The sequence below is a fragment of the Gymnogyps californianus genome, chromosome 24 (genome assembly GCF_018139145.2).
Source record: "Gymnogyps californianus isolate 813 chromosome 24, ASM1813914v2, whole genome shotgun sequence".
In the NCBI taxonomy this organism is placed as follows: Eukaryota; Metazoa; Chordata; class Aves; order Accipitriformes; family Cathartidae; genus Gymnogyps; species Gymnogyps californianus.
Window position 1 is genome coordinate 1491015 of NC_059494.1, and position 21737 is coordinate 1512751.

Below are 21737 nucleotides of genomic sequence, written 5' to 3' on the forward strand. Positions count from 1 at the left end.
TCTATGCGTTTTCCCCAAGGTCACATTACGCAGCACAGAACGAAAGCGAAGCTGCAGCTAAGAGGGCTTGAAAGCCTGCCTGGTGGTTAGAACAAAGGGCTGGGAATCGGTCCTCCCAAACTTTGTTCCCAAAGCAGTTTTGCAGTTCAGTGTCTAACAGCCAGTGTCCTGGGGGCTTGTGCCCAAATCCTGGGTCGGCAATATCAAAGCACACTCTGCACCCATTTACAGTGAAGCAGTAGAGTCCATAGGCTCCGGAGGGGTTACACCCAGTCCCTGGCTCAGAGGAAGGGTTAGACTTTGGGGAGAAATGCAAAGGGAAAGAGAAGAGGTTTGACTCTCATTAACCCACAGTTCTTCCCCAGCCAGCATTGACATACAGTCAGCAGCTATTCAGGCTGCTGGGGGAAGATAAAAGGAAACAATGACAGACAGCAGTGGAGGAGGAGGAGATTGGTTCTCAGGCCCTCTCTGCGCTCCAGCTCTGCCTTTTGTAATACTGGGCTCTGTCTGAAATACATTCCCCCCCCCCCCCATCCACCCTGGCCAGCCCCCTCCCTCAAATTATCCTGGACCGTGCTGCTTTGTAGGGCTTCTCACACCCGAGCGCTCTGTCTGGCGATCCAACAGAAGGGAGAGCCCTGGCCCTGACGCAGCCAGCACGGCCTCCCAGCTGACTCAGCGTGGCGGTGGGCTGAGTGCCAGAGCTGAGCCACATATCTTTCGTGCTCACATGCTCTCACGTACCCGTTTCTGCTCTGCACAAGCTGCCCTGTGGAACACCCATCCAGGAAACCAGACCTTGCCGAGAGAAAGGACTTTTGGGAAGATGGCAGTGAGAATTGCGAAGTTCCCACCGCAGCAGCTGGGAAATCCTTACCTCCTGCTGTGGCTGGCAATGGGCCTTCATCAGAAGATAACCTCTTTTTTTGGGAGGCTTGCTCATTGTGGCTGCACATTGAGCCCAGCCACAGTGCAAAAATACGTTCCTAGGTCTCTGCACTCTGAAGGTATCCCGCTGCTGTCAGCAGGAACATCGCACCCCCAAAGCCCTTCCCTGCCCTTGTGGCTGAGTTTCTGCCCATGATCCACAGAAACAAATGATTCTGCTGATCTGGTACTTTGTGATTTCTTGGAAGGCATTTCTGGTTTGGTTTTTAGATGAAGGGGGACGACAGACTGCCTAGATGCAGAGCAAAGTGTTTGAAGTGATTAGCCTCTCTGTGTCCAAGTGCAGAGAGGCTCCTTTCTCTGACAAGTAAATGAATATCCCTGCAAAGAGAAGCTGCAGTGAGTGAGAGGAGGTGCAGGCTGGGGAACAGCACGTGGACTTCCTAGAGATGCCCTTGACTGAACCCCATCCAGGAGCACCAAGGCAAATGCAGTTAACGAGGACCGAGCTCAGCTTCCCCAGCACGTTCCAGCTGCTTCCTTAAGTGGCTAAAAGACTTTATTCCAAACCTCAGACCTATTCACCGTTTGTGTCCCTGGAGTGCTTTGAACTCTGACTCACCCACCAAATCTCTCTCTTAAAACTCTATACGTGTGTCTAGGTTTGAATCCTGCTCTTTTGTTGCATACCTCGCTTTGGAACTGAAAACAGGACAGAAACATTAATATAAATTTGGGGAATGGTGACTCAAAGCTTCCCTCTCCACAGCAAACATAAGGTTTCTTCTCTCTGGTCATGCAGCCAAGGGTGGGGGCAGGTGAGCAGGATGTGATAAGTAATTCAGTTAACTAAATGGGCATGTCACAGGCAGGCAGACAGGATTGTAAGGTGAGAATTACTGAGAACAAAAATAAGAGGATCTCAGTGGGAAAAATATTCCAGATTGCACAGAAAATTGGAGAAGAACAAGGACAAAGCATAAGTCAAATGCAGCTGTGCAGTCAGAAAGAGAGCCCTCCCCACACCCGGTGTAGAAGCTATTGAGCAAAGACATCACTGGATGCAATAAAAGATCTAAAGCAAACAATAAAAACCTGATTTCTTCCTGTCCCTCTCTCCTTTTCGAAGAGGTCTGGCAGGAGGGCTGCGTTTTAGCAGTTGCCCTTAGGTTTAGGAACCTGCTGAAGAGAGAGCGAGCCTGTAACTGTCAAACAGGATTTTCCCAAAGAGGTGCTATTTGCATTGGAAATACCTTGGGAAAGTAAAAGGAATAAAACACAGTTTCTCTGAGGTGTAAAGACCCCAACAGGCAGCTGAAGTTGGGGTGGGGCAAAGAGAGAAGGTAGTGAGCATGCAATGAAACACACTGCAGCTGCCACAGTGCTATTGAAATTTAGACATGAAGATAAACGTTTTGCCGAACAGCTCTTTCAAAGGTGCTGTCCCTTCCCTAGCCTGGGCTATTCCTTAGAATGGGATATGTTTCGTTATAGGATTGTATGCCATTACCTTGTGGCAGGAGGCTGGAGGATGCAGCGGGGAACAGAGTTCCCAGCTCTGTCTGTGACTTCTGTGGCTTAAACCAAAAATCTCTTCACCTTTTTACTTCTGTTCCGCTATTGGACTCGTCTGCAGGTTTGAGAGTATTTTTCTGGTGAGGATTAGAGAGAGGACTCTGTGAAATCCCCCTATTAAAGACATATCTAGCAGAGGGATTAAAGGTGGCTTGCTCAAAGTGTAGGTAGATGTGTGTGGTGAAGCCTCTGTGCTAGATGGGCTCTGAGGCAGGGCAGGCGAGCCCAGCTCCCAGCAGCCTGGTGTCAGCAGCTCTGCTTCAGCTTGGACGTTGTTTTACTGCAGTGTGGTGGGCCTGTGTTACTGTGATGCCTGTGTACGTACGTACCGATCCATACGATCTCACACGTTGCAGGTGCGTCATGGGACGATCCTGGCACCAGTCCCTGGTGTTGCCTCCTAAACAGGAGATGCTGCAGTCCCTCTTTGGAGAGGCCTTTCTGGGAGGTGGCTCATCTCCCTTTCTGTTGCATTCTCTCTGTAGCGGCATGGGGTTATTTTAGAAGATCCCACTTAGGAGGAGGCCCGCGTGCCTGTAAACAGGAGGGTAGAGCCCACATCCAGACAGGACACTCAAGGACAGTCCATGCATCCGGTGACATATGTGTTCAGATTGCTCAGAGTAGAGGGGGCAGCGCTGGTTTTAGTCTTCTCCAGACTTTGGCACCTTTTATGCCCACTGTTCCCCTGCTAGGTAAAATGTGGTGCTGGTGCAAGGGACTGAATTGATGCCATCTGTACCTCCTTGGCACAGGGCAGTGCTTGCAGGGCGTGCTTCTCCTCCAGGGTCTTGGCAGTGCGTCAGCGTGTCCTGACCTGACGAGGTCCCTCATCCAGCCTTAGCGAACTCGGTCCCTTTGGCCTGCTCAGTCCATTGCTACTCTGCCGAGACCATAAATTAAGAGGACAAATAATGATTTGCTCTCCTGGCAATGGTGAAATAAGCAGCTATTCATTAAGAAATCAATTTGGATGCTGTAGAGAGGAGAATAATATAAGAACTAAGGTGGAAATGGGACCAGCGTGCAGTTTTACATGTTGTCTTAATGACCACTGAGTCAGAGACTCCAGTCAGTGAGCAAATCGGAAATGATTGATCCATACCCTATATTCACGTGTCCTCCCCAAACACCCCGTGATCTTCTCCTAGCTTCTCTGTAAGGAGAAACCACAGGAGGAGGCAGTTGGGCCTTTACTCAGGCAGCACCCTGGAGCCAGGTGCTTTGCTGATGTGAAGAACACATTAGGAATAGCTAGATCAGTTAGATCATCTCTTCGTTTCATTTTCAGCTGTTTGGTTTTCCCTGGTAGCTGGAAGCCTGCTGCTGGAGCGTTAGGGAACATTCATCGGGGACAGGTCATTTTTAAGCTGGCAGTGGGATGTGGGGTATTGAATTTTGCCCTTCCCCCCTGGACTGGGAACAAATCCTGGCAGCAATGAGACCTGGATCCTTTCCAGTTGCCATGAGGCACTTGCTGATGTGTCTGTGTCTCAGCCAGATCTTTGTCCTTTCAGTCATTTGCTTTAGTTTTTCTTAATTATCTGCAAAGGACAGCCCTGGGGAGATGTAAGTGGTTTTATTTACACATGCCCTTTTCACTGCTGTGTCTGTATTGTTATGGGGACTCCCAGCTGGGAGCAGGAAAAGAAGTGTCAGCATTTAGGGATGTATGGTGTATCCAGCATATACACTTAAAACACAGGGGAAAAGAGGGCTGTAGCTGGAGAGAGAACATGACAGTTTGAATCCTAGGCACTTTCAGGACTATTTTTAAATGCTTTTTAGTGTTCTTGGAAACAAGAGGTCAGCAGCTTGGCCAGAAGCAAGCTGAATGCAGATGGGTGCTCCTCTCGGCTCGTACATCTCGGATCTGGCTTTCAGCACCTGTGCTTTTCCTGCTCTGAACTTCCCTCAGCACGTACGCCATTGCCCCGCAGTCCTGCCTGCGTCCCCACCTCGCTAATCCACTCAGGTGTGCCGAGCTGTGTCAAACCCTGCCGTGGTTCTCTGCTGCTGAGGAATCATAGAAAGGGTGAGGTAGAGCCATTTTCCATTTAATAAGCCATTTGTGACTTCTTAGAGATGTGCCCCTAGATGTGCAGACTTTCTTGCTTTTCTTCTCTCTTGGTTTGCATTGCTGCCTACTCTCTGAATGTTTTCTGTTGTGCTCCACCACTTAGACTCTAGGAGAGCTTTTGTTTTGTAGCTGTTGCTTTAACCTTGTCAGACGAGTAAGTGAGTACTGAAAGGCAGATTTCCAGGCTAGCCAGCATCCTTGACAATGACATTCTGGTATTAGGTGGATACAAATTGTATCATTTGCTGGATTTAAAACAAACAAAAACGAACATGTTTTTTTTTCCCTGCACAAACACTGCAAAGGGAGCATGAACATCTCTGTGCTGTTCCCAGGCAGGGCACAAAGCTCTTCTTGCGCGTTACCTACAGAGCTTTAGCAACTGCTTCCTAGAAAGCACTGTCCCCGTGCCAGGCTGGCACTATACTCAGGTAGTTGTGAGAAGGCAATAATGTGTTGGCCTCATAAAGCAATCTCCAGTTGCCATTATTAGGGACGTACAAGTTGGCAGCCACTGTTCCCATTTGTGGTGAGGAAAGGGGAGACGTGAAAGATAATTTCAGGAGATTCTGCAGTTTGCTTTCCTCAGAGGGAGGTGGGTGCAGGAGTTCCCTCCTTGGCACCAGGCAGGCAGGTGAAGTTGCCGACACGCTCTGCACTGTTGCTGCCAGTTTGCTATCTGTTGGAAGCAAAGCACATCTGGTGTAACTGGCAGCAGGCCTGTTCGGAGAGTCTGCAAGACTTTCACATTTGTAACTGGAAGGGATAGACCTCTCGCAGACAGCATGAAGTTTTGTTGCTCCAGGGAGACCATAAGGCACAAACAAATGTATGAGGAGAGTGAGACAGCAGTGATTGTGTGAAGGCACAAAAAGTAGAGCACCTTCCCCATCAGCACCATCAGCAGTGCATGTTTCGGTGTACCTGAGACCAGGAAAACAGCATGCACGCCCAGGGGCTGTGTGTTAGGCGAGGGAGCAGCCAAGTCAGCCCCGTGAGTAGAAAAAGCATAAGCTAACCCTTGTGAAGATGGGCTTTTCTCCTGTCTGACAGGCCTTCCAGTGGCATTTTATTTTCTACTCCTGGTGCTCAGAAGGAAAGTAATGCTGGCTTTTGTGGTTAGTGACACTAATTACAGTACAGTTGACATCTGAGTGGCCTCCTGAGCCTCTCCTGTCTTGGAGTGATCAGCAGGAAGGCAGTGGGGTTTTCCTTCCAAGTATTAAGACACTCTTAAGTTGACCTGCTTGAAGGCTGACTTAGCAGAGAGGCTGAGATCTGGGCTCTCTACCCCTTCTACAGGCATCCTTCATCACACGTTCTCTTTCTTACACTTTTGCTCCCTTTTTGAGATATGCAATCTCAGTTGATACGGGGGAGAGCAGGGTGGGGACCATTTACTGGAGAGACTAATTTACAAAGCAAATGAATAGCACAGCTGTCTCGAATGTCTTGGGGAGGCAGCACCAGGGCAGCCGCAGGGGCTCCTCGCTGCTGGGATCTGGGATCGTGCCTGGCTCTGTGGAGCACAGGGTGCACATGGTGGCTGATCTCCCAGGCGCAGCTGCAAACCCCGTCCCTGGGGGCAGAGAAGGGTTATCTCCGAGAATGTCAGAGAGCTCCGTCAGGGTGCATGGCAGGGGGCTGTTTGAAACATCACTTGGTCCGAAACCTGCTGTAGTCAGCAGGATGGTTTCCATTGGCTCCGGTTGCAGACCTGACTGATGAATAGTGAGCACAGGAATAGCTGCTGTGCATGTGAGGGGTGATCTCTGAGGAGGGCTTTCCGTCATGCAGCCAGCATCTCGTGTGCATGACTGGAAACACTAGAGCCTTCCAGGCTCCTCTGTGGCCCTCTCCCAACAGCCAGCGCCTGCTGCCAAAGGGATTTACTCCAGTTACACAGCGCACCCAATTATCTCCCATGACAGGGAAGAAAACTTGTTCAGTGATGAGAAATCATTACAAATTACAAGCTCTTGTGAGTTTAGGACAAACGAAGCCCCTAAACGCTGCCTGATTGAACGCTCTGTCTGTGCTCTGTGTGATAAATAACAGCTGACTTTTCCATCGCTAGGAAATGAATCACTGTGGAGGCAAAATCAAAAAGGAGCCTCAGTCCAGCTAGGAGACCTGAGAAGGAAGCTGTTGGAGGAGAGACGCATACTAACTCCACTGGCCTCTAGTCTGTCTTACCCTTACTAACAAATGTCAACAACTAGGTAATGTCCTTCCTCTGTTCTTTCTGACACTAGCCCAGGACTTGGGGGTTAAGGTGCAGAAACATGAGTTTTTCCCTACTCTGTAGATACTGTGTCTCAAAGGATAAGCCGTGATCCATGCAAAATTTAGTATTTGTTAGTGGAGCCTGGAAAATTTGAATCTCATTCCAAAACCAGACTGTGGCTGAATAAAACCAGGCAGAATGCGGAGAAGGGCCTGGCTTAGACCCTCATGCAGTCACAAGAGACCTGAGTCAGGGCTGTAACCTGGGAACAAGGCTTGAAACCAGGAGGTAGCAAGGAGTATTTAATCTCCCTCCCAAGTTTTGGTGATGGGTTCAGAAAGCACCAGGTACATTTGTCTTTGGATTGATGGGAAGGTCTGCTCATTGCAGCTGTGAGGACTTGGAATAGGGAGGAAGTATAAATGTCTGGATTCTGGGAGCTTGCACGTAGCAGGATTGCAACTATGCCTTGTTTGCAGCTGTCTTGGGAGTGTGGGATTTTTCCACTCACATCACATTTCACTAGGTTTGGGTCAGGAGTGTGGCAATGGTCAGTGCCTTGGGTTTTAACCAAAGGCAAACAAAGACCCCAAGCCCTGATGCACCTGGACTGTTGTGTCATGGGAACGTTCCTTCCTGCCTCCTGAAATGCTCACGTTGCATCCTGATGCCTGAGATTCAACTCCTTAGTTCAGCTCAGATATTACTGGTTACAAAATCCGGGCAGTGCTTGGTTCAGTGCTTTCTTGCAGCAGCTGCACATTGTGTGGTGAAGTGTTTCCTTTAATTCATTGTTAAGTGACTTGCTTTTAATCCTGCGATGTGACCTCTCACTGCAGGATGCGCTTCCCAAGCATGATTCAAGGGAGGAAGAGCTGTGCTGAGGGGAAGGCGCTTTTTGTGCTCACATCCCAAACACATCCTCCATCCATCCATTTCCCTAGAGCTCCAGCTTGGAGATATCCTATAAAGTATAAATAATACAGCAACCAGACAAATCATACCTGATGAAGTTGCCATGAGCTGACCACTAAGGTGCTGAGGGATGGTGAAAGAAAGCTTCAAGTCAGGCTAAAAATAATGTAACCCCTAATCATTAGCATAACTCTGCCACACTGGCTGTGTTGTGTAGGGCCATCTGGTATGCCCCAAACATGAGATTGTGATGTCCTATTTGTGCTTCTGCTTGCAAGTTTTGTGCCCATCCTTGGGTGAACGTGCGTATAAGATCTACTAACCTGAGGGCATAGTCTGTTATTGCTGGAATGACCAGGCTGCGGTCTTTGGAAATGTCTGAAGGCTGCAGAGGAGGACAGAGAAGCTCTAGAGGATGGTAAAAACCTGTACCTGTAGTTAAACACCCTGGTAGCTTTGTTATTGTGCCAAGGCTATTTTCATAGACCAAGGTCACTAGTGTGCAGTGAAGGCTGCTGTCATCATGCTGCCTGGATGGTGGGCAAATAGGAGGCATAAACAGCCGCGGGCTTTTACTTTGCAGGGTCATCAGCCAGTGGTCCCTCAGCTGCTAAAATGGGGTTTACAAGAGTGCCAAGGACGTGGAGGGCTCCTGTAGAGAGCCCAGAGGAGCCCAGAGGTCTTGGAAAAGCAGCTCACAGGAATGATGGAGAACTTGGGTCATGACTCCCCTAATAAAAAGGGACGCTAGACGATACCAGCCCAGGCAGTGGGGAGCTGCTACTCCCTGCACAGAGGCTCAGGGAAGGGCTGCTGGTTGCAAGATGCTGCGTCCTTGGGGGCTGCACTGCTTAGCACCTAGTATCTCAGATCCCTGGAGAGAAGGCGAATAGCAGAAGTGCTGCTGCCAGTGCATAATGCAACACGAGTGCCAGGAAGTCGATGCACTTCCCCCGTTGCTCAGCTTCCCCTCTGCCCTGAGAGCCCTGTTCGTTTCTCTTGCAGGGAGCAGCCAATCTTCAGCACCAGGGCCCATGTTTTCCAGATTGACCCTGCCACCAAACGGAACTGGATCCCTGCCAGCAAGCACGCTTTGACTGTCTCCTATTTCTACGATGCCACACGCAATGTGTACCGGATCATCAGCGTGGGGGGCACCAAGGTAGGGGGCATTTTGCTGACAGCATCACACAGCTTGACAGCAGGTTTTTCTGCAGCCAAAGTCTGTTCCGGTGTTGATGTTTTTGGTGTCAAGTTGGTCAGTTCTCAGCATGGGCACTCTAGCGTCTTCACTGCAGGGAATGGAAGGTAAAACACTGCCTCCATGCTCAAGTGTATTTAGTGTTAGATACTAGAATCCATGGTGATGAAAAATGTGCCCTAGGGTCTGATGTTGTCCCTCCCTGCCCCACTCTCTTCTCACCCCCCGCGCATGCAAAACAAGCTTTTTCTGAGAGCCTTTATCCTGTGCTAAAACCAACCCCTGTGGATATAATGAAATGAGAGACAGAGGTTGAGGGAGTCTCAGAGGTAGTCTGTTCAGTCACTTCCACAAAATGCGATTAACTCTCCCTAAACTGTTCTTGATAGGCATTTTCCTGACTTGTTCTTGAAGACCTCCGATGGCAGAGATTCAGCAATCTTGCCAGGCAATTTATTTTGTTGCTACCCTAACCAGCAGAGAGTGTTTCGTAATAGCTAGTCCTGACTGCTGTTTAAGCCTTTTTTTTCTTACTTGCCATGAAAATGGAGAACATCAGAAAGTTGTTAAGTCCCCAGAGACATGCTGTCTCTTATCTGCTTTTCCAGCAATGGAGGAAGCTGTTGATACCGAGGCTTTTTTTTTTTTTCTTTCTTTTTCAGTAGACAAGATGATTGAGATGTGTTCGTGTCACGTAGCCAAGCTCAAAAGACTTTTTGTCACCAAAAGCCCAAACTGTTGTCTTATAGATTAAAAGCCAGAGCTTTCTACCCTTAGTTCCTAGAGTACACAGGGATTATAGTGATCAGTCCCACACCACTACACCAGGGCAGCAGGCTGGAGTTTCCTCTGACTCTCATTGTTGCCTCTCTCTACAGGCGATCATCAACAGCACTATTACCCCCAACATGACCTTCACAAAGACGTCCCAGAAATTTGGACAGTGGGCAGACAGCCGAGCCAACACGGTGTATGGGTTGGGCTTTGCTTCGGAGCAACATCTCTCCCAGGTAATGCTGCAGGTGCTGGCAGAAACCTGATGCTAGCAGGGGGAATGTCCCTGAAACCCTGAAGGGGAGATCAGCCTCTGGAGAAGAGACTTTAGGAACCTGATGTAATGCTGTTCCCACTGTGGTAAAATCTAATGCAAGATGCAAAGATGCTAGGAGGAGCTTTGAAGTAATACTTGCAGAGTGTTTTGAGCATCACAAATTGAATTAGGACTTCACGCTCAACTTCTGTCATTGCTGTTTAGCTAACCCCACAGCCCCGAGTGCCAGAATCATGGGCAGGGGCAGGAAGGGGCTATCCCCTGAATTTTATTGTTAGTTGAAGAGAAATTAAAAAGCATGTTGAACAAAGTTGCAAAGGGAGGAGTAACCCAGGCATCAATTCTAGTTCGTTCCGCATTTCAGTGTAGCACCGGAGTGACTTTTGTGCTCCCCTCCAGTTTGCAGAGAAGTTCCAGGAAGTGAAAGAAGCAGCCCGTTTGGCGAGGGAGAAGTCCCAGGATAAAACAGAGCTGACCAATCCTGCCCTGAATATCACATCTCACCAGGTAATGCTTGGAGAGGCATGAGTAAAGCTCACTGCAGAGCGATGACAGCTAGGGAAAATGGCCACTGTGCTGATCTCCTCTAGTAACTTCTTGCTTTCATCCCTTTCTCTCTGGGAGCTTTCTTGCCAGACACTGAGGTTGGAGCTTCACGTTTTGATGACACCTGTGGCCCTGAGGTCACTCTACTGAAACACACGATGTAGATTAACTAAGTAGTGCTTCAGTGGAGCTCCTGGGAAGGTTCACGCTCCTCCCTCTTTGTCAGTTAAACTATCAAAACCATTCGATGTTTTACAAAGCCATGCTGGAGGTGTAGGGGTTTTTTTGTTGTGGTAGTTGGGATTTTTTGGTTTGGTGTTTTTCGTTGTGTTTCTTTTTTTCTTTAGAGCTGCTGGCTCTCCCTGGGCTCAGCGTGACAAGAACAGGCAAGTAGCATGCAGGAGTGCATGTCGCCTGGTTGAAGAACATAGCAAGGAAGACATGTGGCATTGCCAGCCATTTTTCTTCCTCTTCTGGGCTGCAGGGGGTTCTTCTCCAAGTGTCTCTGATAGGTGATGGTGCTGTCCATGGGGGTCCATGAAAAAACAAAGTGATTTCTTACAGCTGGTGACTGAGGAGTCCTGGCCAGACTTCTTCTGTTTCTGTTATATTTCCACTGTGGAAGAGGCGCTGTGCTATGAGAGTAGAAATCACTCCCCCCCTTGGGAACTCTCCCCTAAGGTAGAACTGCACGCATGACAGCCAGTCATTCAATTTTCTTTCCCCCAGGAGACCAAGCCAGAAAGCTCAAGCCCATCACAGATCATTCTCACATGCATTGCACTTGCAATTGTTACCTTTCTCCCTGTATAGCTAAACCACCTCCAGCAGCAGTGGGATGGAGGGGAGAGGATAAGCTGTGGAGAACTCTACCCTGCTTTTTCCCATGGTGAAGCAGTTCAGTGCTGATGGTGAAGTTGCCCTCCCAAATAGCTCACTCCAGAGGTGACTCTGCATTTCCCAGAGCTCCTGACAGTAGGAGAGGAGCTGTAAGATGGGGGACACTGCGTTCTCTGGGTTGAGTACAGATGGAGTGGCAGCAGAGGAGGAGGAGGGAGTGTGAACAGTACCTTGGCCTGCAGGGAAAAGAGGGGGAGGTGGAGGCGGTGGCTCTGCAGAGACTGGAAATGTCATGTGGGGTGCAAAAATGGGGAAAATCTGCCTAGCTTTTGGCTCCTGCTAGCTCTAAGCCCCATCCTAATGGGTGGCAAATGAAGAAGGGAGTAGAGTAGAGCATTCCTAGCAGAACCAAAGTTCTAGGTAAAAGCCTGTGGTCAGTAATAATTACCCAAGACAGAGATTCATGGCCAGCTGCGGCCTGCATTTCCTAGCTCCCCTGGCCAGGAGGTGGAGGCTGGGAGTAGAGATACTCCCTCTTATTCTACGTACACCAGGCAGAACTCATCAGGTGCCACAACAGGACACGTTCCTCTCCCCTGTGCTGTGATGGCAACTAGCAACAGAAGGGATGAGGAGGTCAGAAGGTGTAGGTTAAACACAGATCAGGGAAATGGCCTAAGGCTCTCTTCGTTCTTCTTACCTGACTCAGCAGCACTAAAACTGCCACGATGTGAACCCACGCTCACTCTTCTTATTCAGCCTGCCTGTCTCTCAGTGGGAGAGCTTGGACACAAGTATGCACAGCCCCTGCCTGCAGCCATCCTGCAGCCAGCATGCTGACGCAGTGACACATGCGGTGTCCCCTGCCATGTGGGCATGCAGATCTTGTCCTGCGTTTCCTGCCTTCCCCAGCCTGTCCGTACATCAGCCCATCGTCCCTTCTCCCACTGTCCCACTGCTGATTCGCAGTCTCTACATTAGCAGAGCTTCAAACATGAGTTTCATCCTTGAATAATTGATTGTGTTTCTGTTTGCAAGTGAGCAGAGAGCAGATCTGTCTCCTGAAATTAAATCAGGGCTCCCTCATTTTCTGCATCTGCACTAGTTTACTTAGGCTTCAGAATTTCCAAGCTGGGGAAATCCCAGGATAGCAGCTCTCTTCTGTCCTCTAGTACCTTTTAGGCCAATCCCCATGCCATTTAGCATCCCCAACACAGAGTATATCACTGTGGATAATGTAAGCAACAAAACGGTGTGGAGCATCTTCAGCTGTTACCAGTTTCAGTTGGACTCAACAAGGGCTCAGCACACCAGCACAGGAAACTTCTGCCCCTTCCCTGCCTCAGTTTCCCCACCTTGTGGTAAAGGTGAGGCAGGGTTGTGTTTTGCAGGTCTCACTTCTCAGTCCCTCTCTGGAGGGCTTCATGAAGCTGGTGTTCAATACATCTCATGGCCCTGACTGGCTCTATTTATAGATGTCAGCCGACCCCGAAGGCAGGTGGCTGTCCTTACCACAGGCATTTGAGGGCTACCGATGAACTCCAGCAGGCTCACCAGCCACCTGGTCTCACAGCCCCCAACTTGGGATCCCAGGGACTCATTGCTCACAGAGAGTCTTTTTATAGCTCAGTTTGCCCTGTCAGTGCCAAGCTGCTTTCCTGCTGCGAGAGGAGACCGTGCAGACAGGGTCTTCTGGAGGGGCTGGAGGATGTAAAGTCTGCTTTGGCTTCTGCATACTCATCTCTGCTCCGCTGTCAGTTCCCTCCAGCCTGGGAGGATGAAGTGTTTGTCTCTGCTAGCTCTGATGTATGCAGGAATATGGAGCCAGAGAAGGGTATTCTTTGGTGCAGGGGCTGTGAGTTTCTTCTCCCACACCTTTGGAAAGTGGGTGCCACAGTCATCTGAGCAATAGCACAGTTTCCCTCCCCTGAGCCTGAGAAACACTATCCCAACGGCACCTGGTGTCTTAATTCAAGGTACAGAAGCTGGACTTGTGACTGAACCCAGGTGGCCTGGCAGGTCTGTGTAGAGTTTATTAAGTCTTTCCACTGCTCTGAGAACCAGTAAGAAAATCCTATTAAGAATTCAGCAAAACCCTGAAATGGCCAGCTTGAGCAGCTCGAGCGTTGTGCGCAGCCGTGGGACTCGGGTTACGGGCTGTAACATCGCTGGCATTTGTCAAGGGGAAGCTGAGGGCCAGAGAATTCAGTACCTCAAGTCGGGAGGGAGGAATAGCTGGTGCATGCAAGCTGTGAGCCCACCTGCTCAGGGTGTCTGTGCACTGGGATCGCTGCCCCGGCATGGCATGGAGACAGGGAAAGGAGGACGTGGCAGCAGGGCAGCTGCTGGAAGAGCGAAGCACTAACCTGCCTATTCAAGAGAAAGCCCTGTGTCCGCATAGCTTCCGAAGTAATCGCTGTGCCATGACTGGTGCTGCTGAGCCGTACGCGAGGATCTTTGCCACCCCTTGTCGTGTAGACAAGCACAGCACTACCTAAGAGTTAGGACTGAAAGCCAGCGTTTCTCACAGGGGTTCAGGGACTGAGAACTAGCCCTGTGAAACTGGGCTGTGAATGAGTTTGCAGAGACCTTGTGGCTACATGGCCTGTCTTCACTGCTGTGTGATAACCGCCTCTTCCTCATCCCCCAGGTACTTCCCAGCCCCATCATCAGCTCCAATGGGCCAGGAGAAGATAAACTATTCCGGAGCCAAAGTGCCGATGTTGAGATAACAACAGAGAAAGAGCGGCTGAAGAAGATGCTTTCAGAAGGGTGAGGCTGCCACAAGTGCTCTCTGCTCTTGACTCCTAAACTGTCTATTCTGGCAGGATTTGGTGCATGTCTCTGTCATCCCAAATGCTTTTGACCCAGTGCTACTTTTTTAGGTAGCTGAGTAATGCCCCGTATCCGCTGCTGCTCAAACCCTCCATCGTACCAATTTCCCCTCTTCCCCAGTAGAAAGTTATTCCAGCTTGGAGGTGAAGTCCGCTGGTCAGGAGGTGTGGGAAGGAGAATGCTTTGTGCCCGCAGTGGGGATGAGTTGATGCCAGTTATCTACAGATCAGTAGTTTGCGATACCAGAAGATGTTCACACTTTTCCAGCTGGCCCAGGGCTGCATTTGTGTTAATTCCCCTGATGATTCCAGCAAACTCCCTGCTGCTTCCGCTCTTTGTCTGTTCAAAAGACTCTGGGCTGGATTCTGCCCTGTGGCTCCTGTTGAGCTCCCAGCTGAACACTTAGAATATTTTTAAATCAAAAGCAAGTGTCCTTTGCTACCTTCTCCTGAGTCTGGGGTGGTAGGGTTTTATTCAAAGCAAACCCAGATCTAACAAGGATTTTAAAAATGGATTCACAGTCCCACATTGCAAAGCTCTTTTATAGGAGCTGTATCTCCCCCATCCCCACACCCCATTAATCTCACAGCGTGGTTTCTACAGTTTCAAGCAAGCATACATGGCCTTAAAGTCAAATATTATCCAGGGATAAAGGAAAGAGATGCAGATTCAGGGCTGGCAGAAGCATTTAAATTTGGGAAGTGATGTGAAAGCCAAATAGAAAACAGGGAGCTGCCCAGCACTTCCAAGAGCATGACTTCAGTGCATGTTAGCACTGGGGGAAGAAACCTGCCTGCTGAGACTCTCTTACGCTCTCCTGCACACTTCCCCTGTTCTCTCACACAGTTCAGTGAGCGAGGTCCAGTGGGAGGCCGAATTCTTCAGCCTCCAGGACAACAACAACAAGCTCGTAGCTGCTCTCCATGAAGCCAACGCCAATGTGGACCAGTGGAAGAAGCAGCTGGCTGCTTATCAGGAGGAGACGGAAACGCTGCGGCAGCGGGTGAGCACAGGAGAGAGCCCTTGCAGAGCAGGTCAGAGGAAGCCCCGTCCCAGAGCCAGGTGGTGCCCTTGACCCCATTCTCCCATCAATTTCCATGGGTGTCAGCAGGAGATGGGATGGAAATCCAGGATGCTGCATGAGCCTGGCAGGGAAAACATGTCAAGGAATAAGGCCATGTAACGAGGGAGCTCTCACAAGAGCTTCTGTTTTCTGCAGAGCAAGCTGGGGTTGTGCTGAGTCCCGGTGGATAAAGGGAGGAAACCAGAGCACAAAGTCAAGAAATACCAGCTTCCCTTCAGATTTTCTGGGGGTAGTTCCCAGCTGCCAGCAATACTGAGTAAGGCCTGTGCCCTCCCTGAGCTGGGCATTGGGGCAGTCTTCTGGCTGCTGACAGGAAGGATGAAGATTGCTGTATCTGCTATAATTAGCTCGAATCCAAGCTGCAACATCATGAAACCCGGGTGGTGCAGTACAAATGAGCCCTTGTTCGGTTGGAATAATAGGATCATTTGACCTATGTAATGTCAGAGGGGTCACAGATCAACTGAGGAGGCCTGTGTGCATCTGGGCAGAGGAGTGACAGTCACACGGTTGGGTTTGTTGGGAGGGAAGAACTGCAGAGTACTTGGGAAAGGGTTCTGGGACAGTTGGGGTTTGGCTGGGAGAGGACTCTGGAGCCCTGGAAAAGGTGGCATAAAGCCATTTCACTTCCAATAGCTCATTCAAAAGACAGCAGGGATTTATAGCAATTAACAGCTGTTTCCACTTGATGGCTGTTGTGTGGCCAGTCTGTGCAGTAAACAGCCGTCCCCCAGGATTCACTGTGCCCATTGCTAATTCTCAGTGCTGGAGTCAGACAGGAAAAGAGCTGCACGGAACAAATTTTCTCCTCTGCAGCAGGAGCCTGCCCTAGGTATAGCAGAGATCTTGGTTGTGCCTATATATACGTGCGGTTTTGGGGCTGGCTGGATCGGGCTGCCTTTTCCCTGCCGTTGCTCTGTGCGTACTCGGCTGTTCTGTGGCTGTTCTCACAGCCAGGATCTAGGAGTGAGGATTTTGTCAGCCTTGGGTGAAGGGCAACCACTGGTGACTTTGCAGAATCACAGAAGAAACTAACTCAGTGAAACGTCTAGATTATTGTCCCTAACCCGGAGCATTTTGGGACCAGAGCTGGTTGATTCTGGCGATTGACCCTGTGAGCCTGACGGCTCACAACCACTGTTTACATGGAGCCTGGCAGAGGCCCAGTCCAGCCAGTGTTGCCCTGCCGCCCCTGCTCATGGGGAAGTGTCACACCAGGGTCTGAGCCCCATCTATGTGAGAGTACCCATCGCTGGAGACGCACTCGTAGAGCTCAGTGCAGGCTCCGTGAAAGCTTGGGCCCTGGCAATAGCTGCTGCAGACCTTCTGATGAGCTTTTAAAAATGAATTCTCTTCATGAATAATCTAAGCCACTGGGCTGAATTTTTCAGGAATGGGGAGTACACTTGGGCAAACCCTCCCAGCTCTGCTGTGGTTGAGCTGCTGTAACTCCCTTGCCCTCGGCAATCTCTGCCCAGGGATGTAAATGGAGCTGGATCTAGCCATCACTTTGGGTTGTAGGCTCGTGTGCTTGATGTCAGCCAGTTGAGCTTTGCTGGAAGTGCAAGAGTTCAGGGGAAAGCAGAGACAGGGTCTCTAGACCAAGTTTTGCCGCAATGTGTTTCTGTCTGTGATCTAGGCAGAGCAGAAGGAGAGAATTTTTTCCTAACAGCCCCAGGGTGGGAGCTGCTACCCTGTTGTAAGCCTGGTTGGGTTTGCAAGGAAGCCAAAACATGACAGAGAATGACTGTGGGTGATAAGGTGTCAGGACATTCCTGTATCTCTGAGCGCTCCTTCCCTGTGCTTGCTTCCATGTAGGTAGCAGAACTGGAGTCACAGGGGGCTCACGATTCCTCCAGCGAGAACAACAAGGAAGAGCTGAGCCAAACCCTGGAGGAGCTGGAACTACTGATCAAGGCTAAAGATGAGGTAATACCCCACAAAGCAGAGCAAAGCCTGAAGCTGGGTAGCCTGTCAATCACTAACACCCTGTCTGTCATTACAGCTTGTATGAGATCAGAGGGCAGCTCGTGCTGTTACACATGCTGCCTGTGCAAGCCAGGAGCCTCTGTAAGCCAGCACAGCCCCCCCAGTGGTCTCCTTCCCCAGAGAAGCAAAGCTGAGTGAGAGTAAAGTGCTGGGAGTTTCCCGTGCAAATAGCCTTGAGTGGAGAGTCTTGGCCACTGCACAAATGACAGGGCTGTGTCTCACCCCTTCCCCTCTCAGCCGTCTGCAGCTGCAGTTAGCCTCTAGTGTAGTAATTGCTTCTCGCTTTCACTGCATTTAAATGAATGATTTAAAGCAGAGTTTTAATTACAGAGGCTGTGAAGGAGGGGAGATGTGGAGAGAATCTCTCTGATTTGCACATCTGCAGGCTCGCTGGTGGCCATGCGTCAGCAGGGTGGGTGGACAGAACCTTAGGGTTGGAGCCACAAAGCAGGGATTGGGGAGGGGAGGTGTTTTGGGGTTCCTGATCCTTAGTGAGAAGAGAGATCTCCCCCCTCCCCAGAGCTACTCAGGCTAAAGGAAAAATGCTGGGGCAAGGCAAAGGGGTGCAAAAGCTTTCACCCAACAGCTGAGCAGGGATCCTGGCCCCAAGAGCCTGGGATCTGATCCTGAGCAAGGATGCAGCAGGGTGCAGAGACCACTGAACCTTGCTGGCACTCAGCCGGTCAGCTTGATTAGGGACTAACGGCTTACAGGGAGGCGGCAGGTACAGCAGAAGTAGAAGGTTAGAAAGGGAGGTATTAAAACTTGGAGCTGAGTGTGGTTATGTGATCCTTGGAGAGAGGGAAGGGGCCTTGGTTCGGGTCTGTGGCGGGAGCTGGCCCCACTGGGACAGGAGTGGGTCTGACATGATGGGCTTCCTTGTGTTTTAGGAGATTCAGATGCTAAAGAGCCAGAAGTGTGGCCGATGGGAAGCAGAGGGCGAGCGTGAGGAGACACTGCAGAAGCTGCAGGTAAGGATGGCAGATCTGGGACACCTCTGCAGTCAGAGCAGAGGGATCCGTCCCCATTTCTCCTTTGAGCCAAAGAGTGAATGCCACAGAGCTGCCGTGCCTATCTCTGCCTCTGGATGATGGGAACAGGTCCTTGCCTATATCTCTGCCTCCTTCCACCCTCCCTGTATCCCTCAGAGATATGACATGGGGCACAATCAGCAGGCAATAGCAAACCCAGCCTTCATGTACTCTCTTCTAGCACTTGCAGTAGCCCCTGACGTAGGACTGGAGCAGGACAGGTGATGCCCTGTGACCCTCCATCTCTCTCAAGTTCTGCTTAGCTTGCTGGATGGCCAGGGATGGCTGGGGAGCAGAGCTCTGAGTCAGGCTGGCAGGAGGGATGCAAGCTGCTCTGCACCTCAGGGCAAGGACACAGATGGAAGCACGATCTGTCGTGCGGTCTCTGGGGGCACTGCCTGCCTGTGTTTACCTCTGAGCTGCTGAACAAGGGGATCTGCTGCGGGGCTCAGCCCCATACACAGGCTCTGGCTTTCATGGCAGAATAATATGTCCAAACATCAAATGCCATCAGACCTGGACATGATAGGCACGTGAGGAGATCTGCATTTATACACCTTGGCAAACTGTGGACAAATGCCTGGGTTTGGGGAACACGTGCTCACATGTGTGTGCATGCCGGAGTGCTGGGGCTCAAGATAGGGAGATCCCTCGGTGAAAGAACTGATGGGAGACCCGGGCTGGTTGGATGTGGGTAGCCTGGCGCTGGGGTGCTAGCAGGGCTCTTTTGTGGAGATAAGGGTGGTGGTCTGAGAGCAGCGTGTATCAGTGCTGGGGCAGCCACCTCACTGCACTTGTGTCCTTCGGCAGGAGCTGGAGGCACGCAACGCAGAGCTGGAGCGGCGCCTTCACTTGGCTGAGCAGACGCTGGCGGAGACCTTAGCCGAGAGGGAGAAGATCCAGAACGAGGTCACCAAGGTGGCAGAGATAATGGATGTGAAGATATTTGAGCTCAGTGAGATCCGGCAGGGACTAGCCAAGCTGGTAGAGAGCAACTGAGCAGCAGCACACTCAGAGGAGACACCTCCGGAGGAGAGGAGCCCGAGCTGGGACTGGTCACTGACAGCAATTACAGTCACAGAACAGCCTCGAGGTCTGTTCGGGCAGGATACGCCAACATACCAGCAGCTGCCTGGACAGTGTGGAGACCAGCCGCAGCCACTTACTGCCCGCTGAACACCCAGACAGAGGGCAGAGAGGACCTGAGCTCCTGAATCCTCTACAGTGAGCATCTACAAGTCACAGCCAGACCTCTCTGGACCCTGCCGTGGCTGTGGCATGGTCCAGAGACCGCAGGTGTCCCTGTGCTGCCTTCCCAACCTCCCTGCTGCCACACTGTGTCTCCAACATTTTTACAGTTTTCTAAGGGAAGGGGCTGAGCAGCCTTCGCGTTTTTTTCAGTAGTTTTTTAGGAAACCACTTGCCTTTTGCAAATAAGCTGCCTGTTTCCCCACCTAGGGAGGGAGGAGAAGTTCTAGCACACTGAGGACAACAGTTGCTCCTTTTCTCCCCAGCCCTAACTAAATCGTGTCTTTCTAACAGGATCCAGTAACACTGGTCACTGTCAGGAGCTTCCAAAGGTAGCAGAGCCCTCACTGCAGAGAAGGGTGCTTGCCTGACCACGTGTCCTTTCCACTGTTCAGTCACATCCTCCAGAAGAAAAAGAACTGCAGGTTTTAAAGCTCTTATTAGTTTAACACAGTGGGATTTGATGACTTGTTAAAACTTTAAGCTGAGAAGAGTAGAAGCGTGGTTGGGAAAGGGGCATTTGAGAAATGGGACATCCCTGAGGGGATGGCCAACAAACTGCTAGACTGGCATCTCTCCCGGCCTCTAAGGGCTGCAGTTAATTGAAATTAAATGGAGCAAATCGCAGTTGCTCTTGGTTTCTTTTTTCTGTTTTTATTGGGAAACAGTCCACAGAGATGTCCTGCTCCATGTCAGCCGAGCAGTATTCCTTGTGAAGGGTACAGGTCCCAGCTTGCCATGCTTGGCCAGATTAAATGAGAACAGGAGGCGTTTGGAGCATGCTGGGACCAGTGCCCTGCGGGGCCTGTGGGAAGTTTGTGAGTTATCGTAGATGTTGTCTAGTAATAGGAATTGAGCAAGGCCTGAGGGAGGCACCACAGAAACCTGGAAAGTTGTGTTGTCGTCCCCGGCGCCTGCTGTGCCCCCGTAGTTACCTAGGAGCATGCTTAGCCCTGTGCTGAATGACGAAGCAGTATCTGTGTAGAAGTAGTTAGTAACCTTACAGGAGTGTTGATGGATTTGGCTTTTGTTGTTGGTTTTTTTTGCCCTCTTTGCCGCTGCAAGTTAAGCAAAGACAGCAGTAATCCTGGGAATATTTCACAGGTCTGCAGAAACTCTGGTACTTAGCAAGCGCTGGCTGCCAAGTACTGCCCTCTCCGCACCCAGCCGAACCTTGGCAGACCTGTGGAAAGGTGGTGCGGCTCCTCAGGGCCTGCCTCTCCTTTCACTCACCTGGTGACCACGAGAGGAACCCACAGCTTCCATGCACTGCCTGCAAGTCAGGGCAGGATTTAGGTCTGGCACCTTGGGAATCTGCTGGAGTGGAGAACTGCTGGTGACTCTGTGCTGGATTGCGTCTAGGCAAAGCCCTTCCCTTTCCCAGGGGTGATGAGGAAACATCGAGATTTCCAGACCTGCAGAGGCAGGGAAGGGCTTTTCTGGTTTGGGGTTGGGAAGTTTTTTGTTGGTTTTTACCTTTTTTTTTCTTCTTTTTTTTTTTTTTTTTCTTTTTGCATGAAGTGTTCTCACAACTGTATGGGACTGGAGCTACTGTAGTAATATTTGTTTCAGGGTATTTAAGAAGGGAAGGAAGTAACTGGGTGGCAAAAACTTCTAGGGACTTGTTTACCACCCCATGCCAGTGTTCATATTTTATTCCTACAGGAGCAGCCTTCTTTTGAAATAGAGATCAGCTCCAAGAAAGGTGTGTTTGGTTTGCATCTCTGTCACTGTAATATGGAAGGAGGAGGGTGGGATTTGCGAGTATGGGAGAAAGTTGAGCAAAAGTTTCTTGCGTTCTCTGCTACTACTGCCCTCTCACACTTCTCTTCTGTGGCTGCAACCCACAAGGTGGAGCTGGATATGGATCCTTAAATTCTGGCAGTGACCATTTCATAGCCCACTGTCGTGGCCGGTGCCTGTGTTTGTGTTGCTCATTGATGGGGGCTGACCAGACGCGTGTGCCACGCCTGGGTGAGTCACCTCTCCCGAGGGAGGCCATGCTCAGACCGTTCCCAAAAAGTGAGAGGGAGGACCTGAGTCAAGCTGCCGCACATCCCAGCAGGACTCCCTCTGAGTGGGGGAGAGGCAGACGCAAGCTGCAGCGTGGTGCTCAGCAGAGACAGCAGCTCTGACAGCTTCATGGAACGCCGTGCTGCCTGCCAGTCTCCCCAGGACTGGCTCTGACCTGCGTCAGGCAGCAGTATAGCATGAGACCCAGCTC

At 50.6% G+C, this 21737-nt stretch overlaps 1 protein-coding gene across 3 annotated transcripts in view; it reads left to right on the forward strand.

Moving 5' to 3' along the window:
• The window catches only part of HOMER3 (homer scaffold protein 3), a 39130-nt gene extending 17847 nt beyond the window's left edge, over window positions 1–21283 (forward strand). For 2 of the 3 annotated variants that reach the window (XM_050910416.1, XM_050910419.1), the window contains 8 exons: window positions 8694–8850; window positions 9768–9899; window positions 10340–10447; window positions 13977–14098; window positions 15008–15164; window positions 17064–17174; window positions 18125–18205; window positions 19076–21283. In XM_050910416.1, coding sequence (XP_050766373.1) covers window positions 8694–8850; window positions 9768–9899; window positions 10340–10447; window positions 13977–14098; window positions 15008–15164; window positions 17064–17174; window positions 18125–18205; window positions 19076–19264 — 1057 coding nt within the window. In that variant the 3' untranslated portion in view covers window positions 19265–21283. Of the gene's footprint in view, window positions 1–6623; window positions 6769–8693; window positions 8851–9767; window positions 9900–10339; window positions 10448–13976; window positions 14099–15007; window positions 15165–17063; window positions 17175–18124; window positions 18206–19075 lie in introns of all 3 variants that reach the window. The other variant, XM_050910418.1, reaches the window with a different exon arrangement.
• The last annotated feature ends 454 nt before the right edge of the window (window positions 21284–21737 follow it).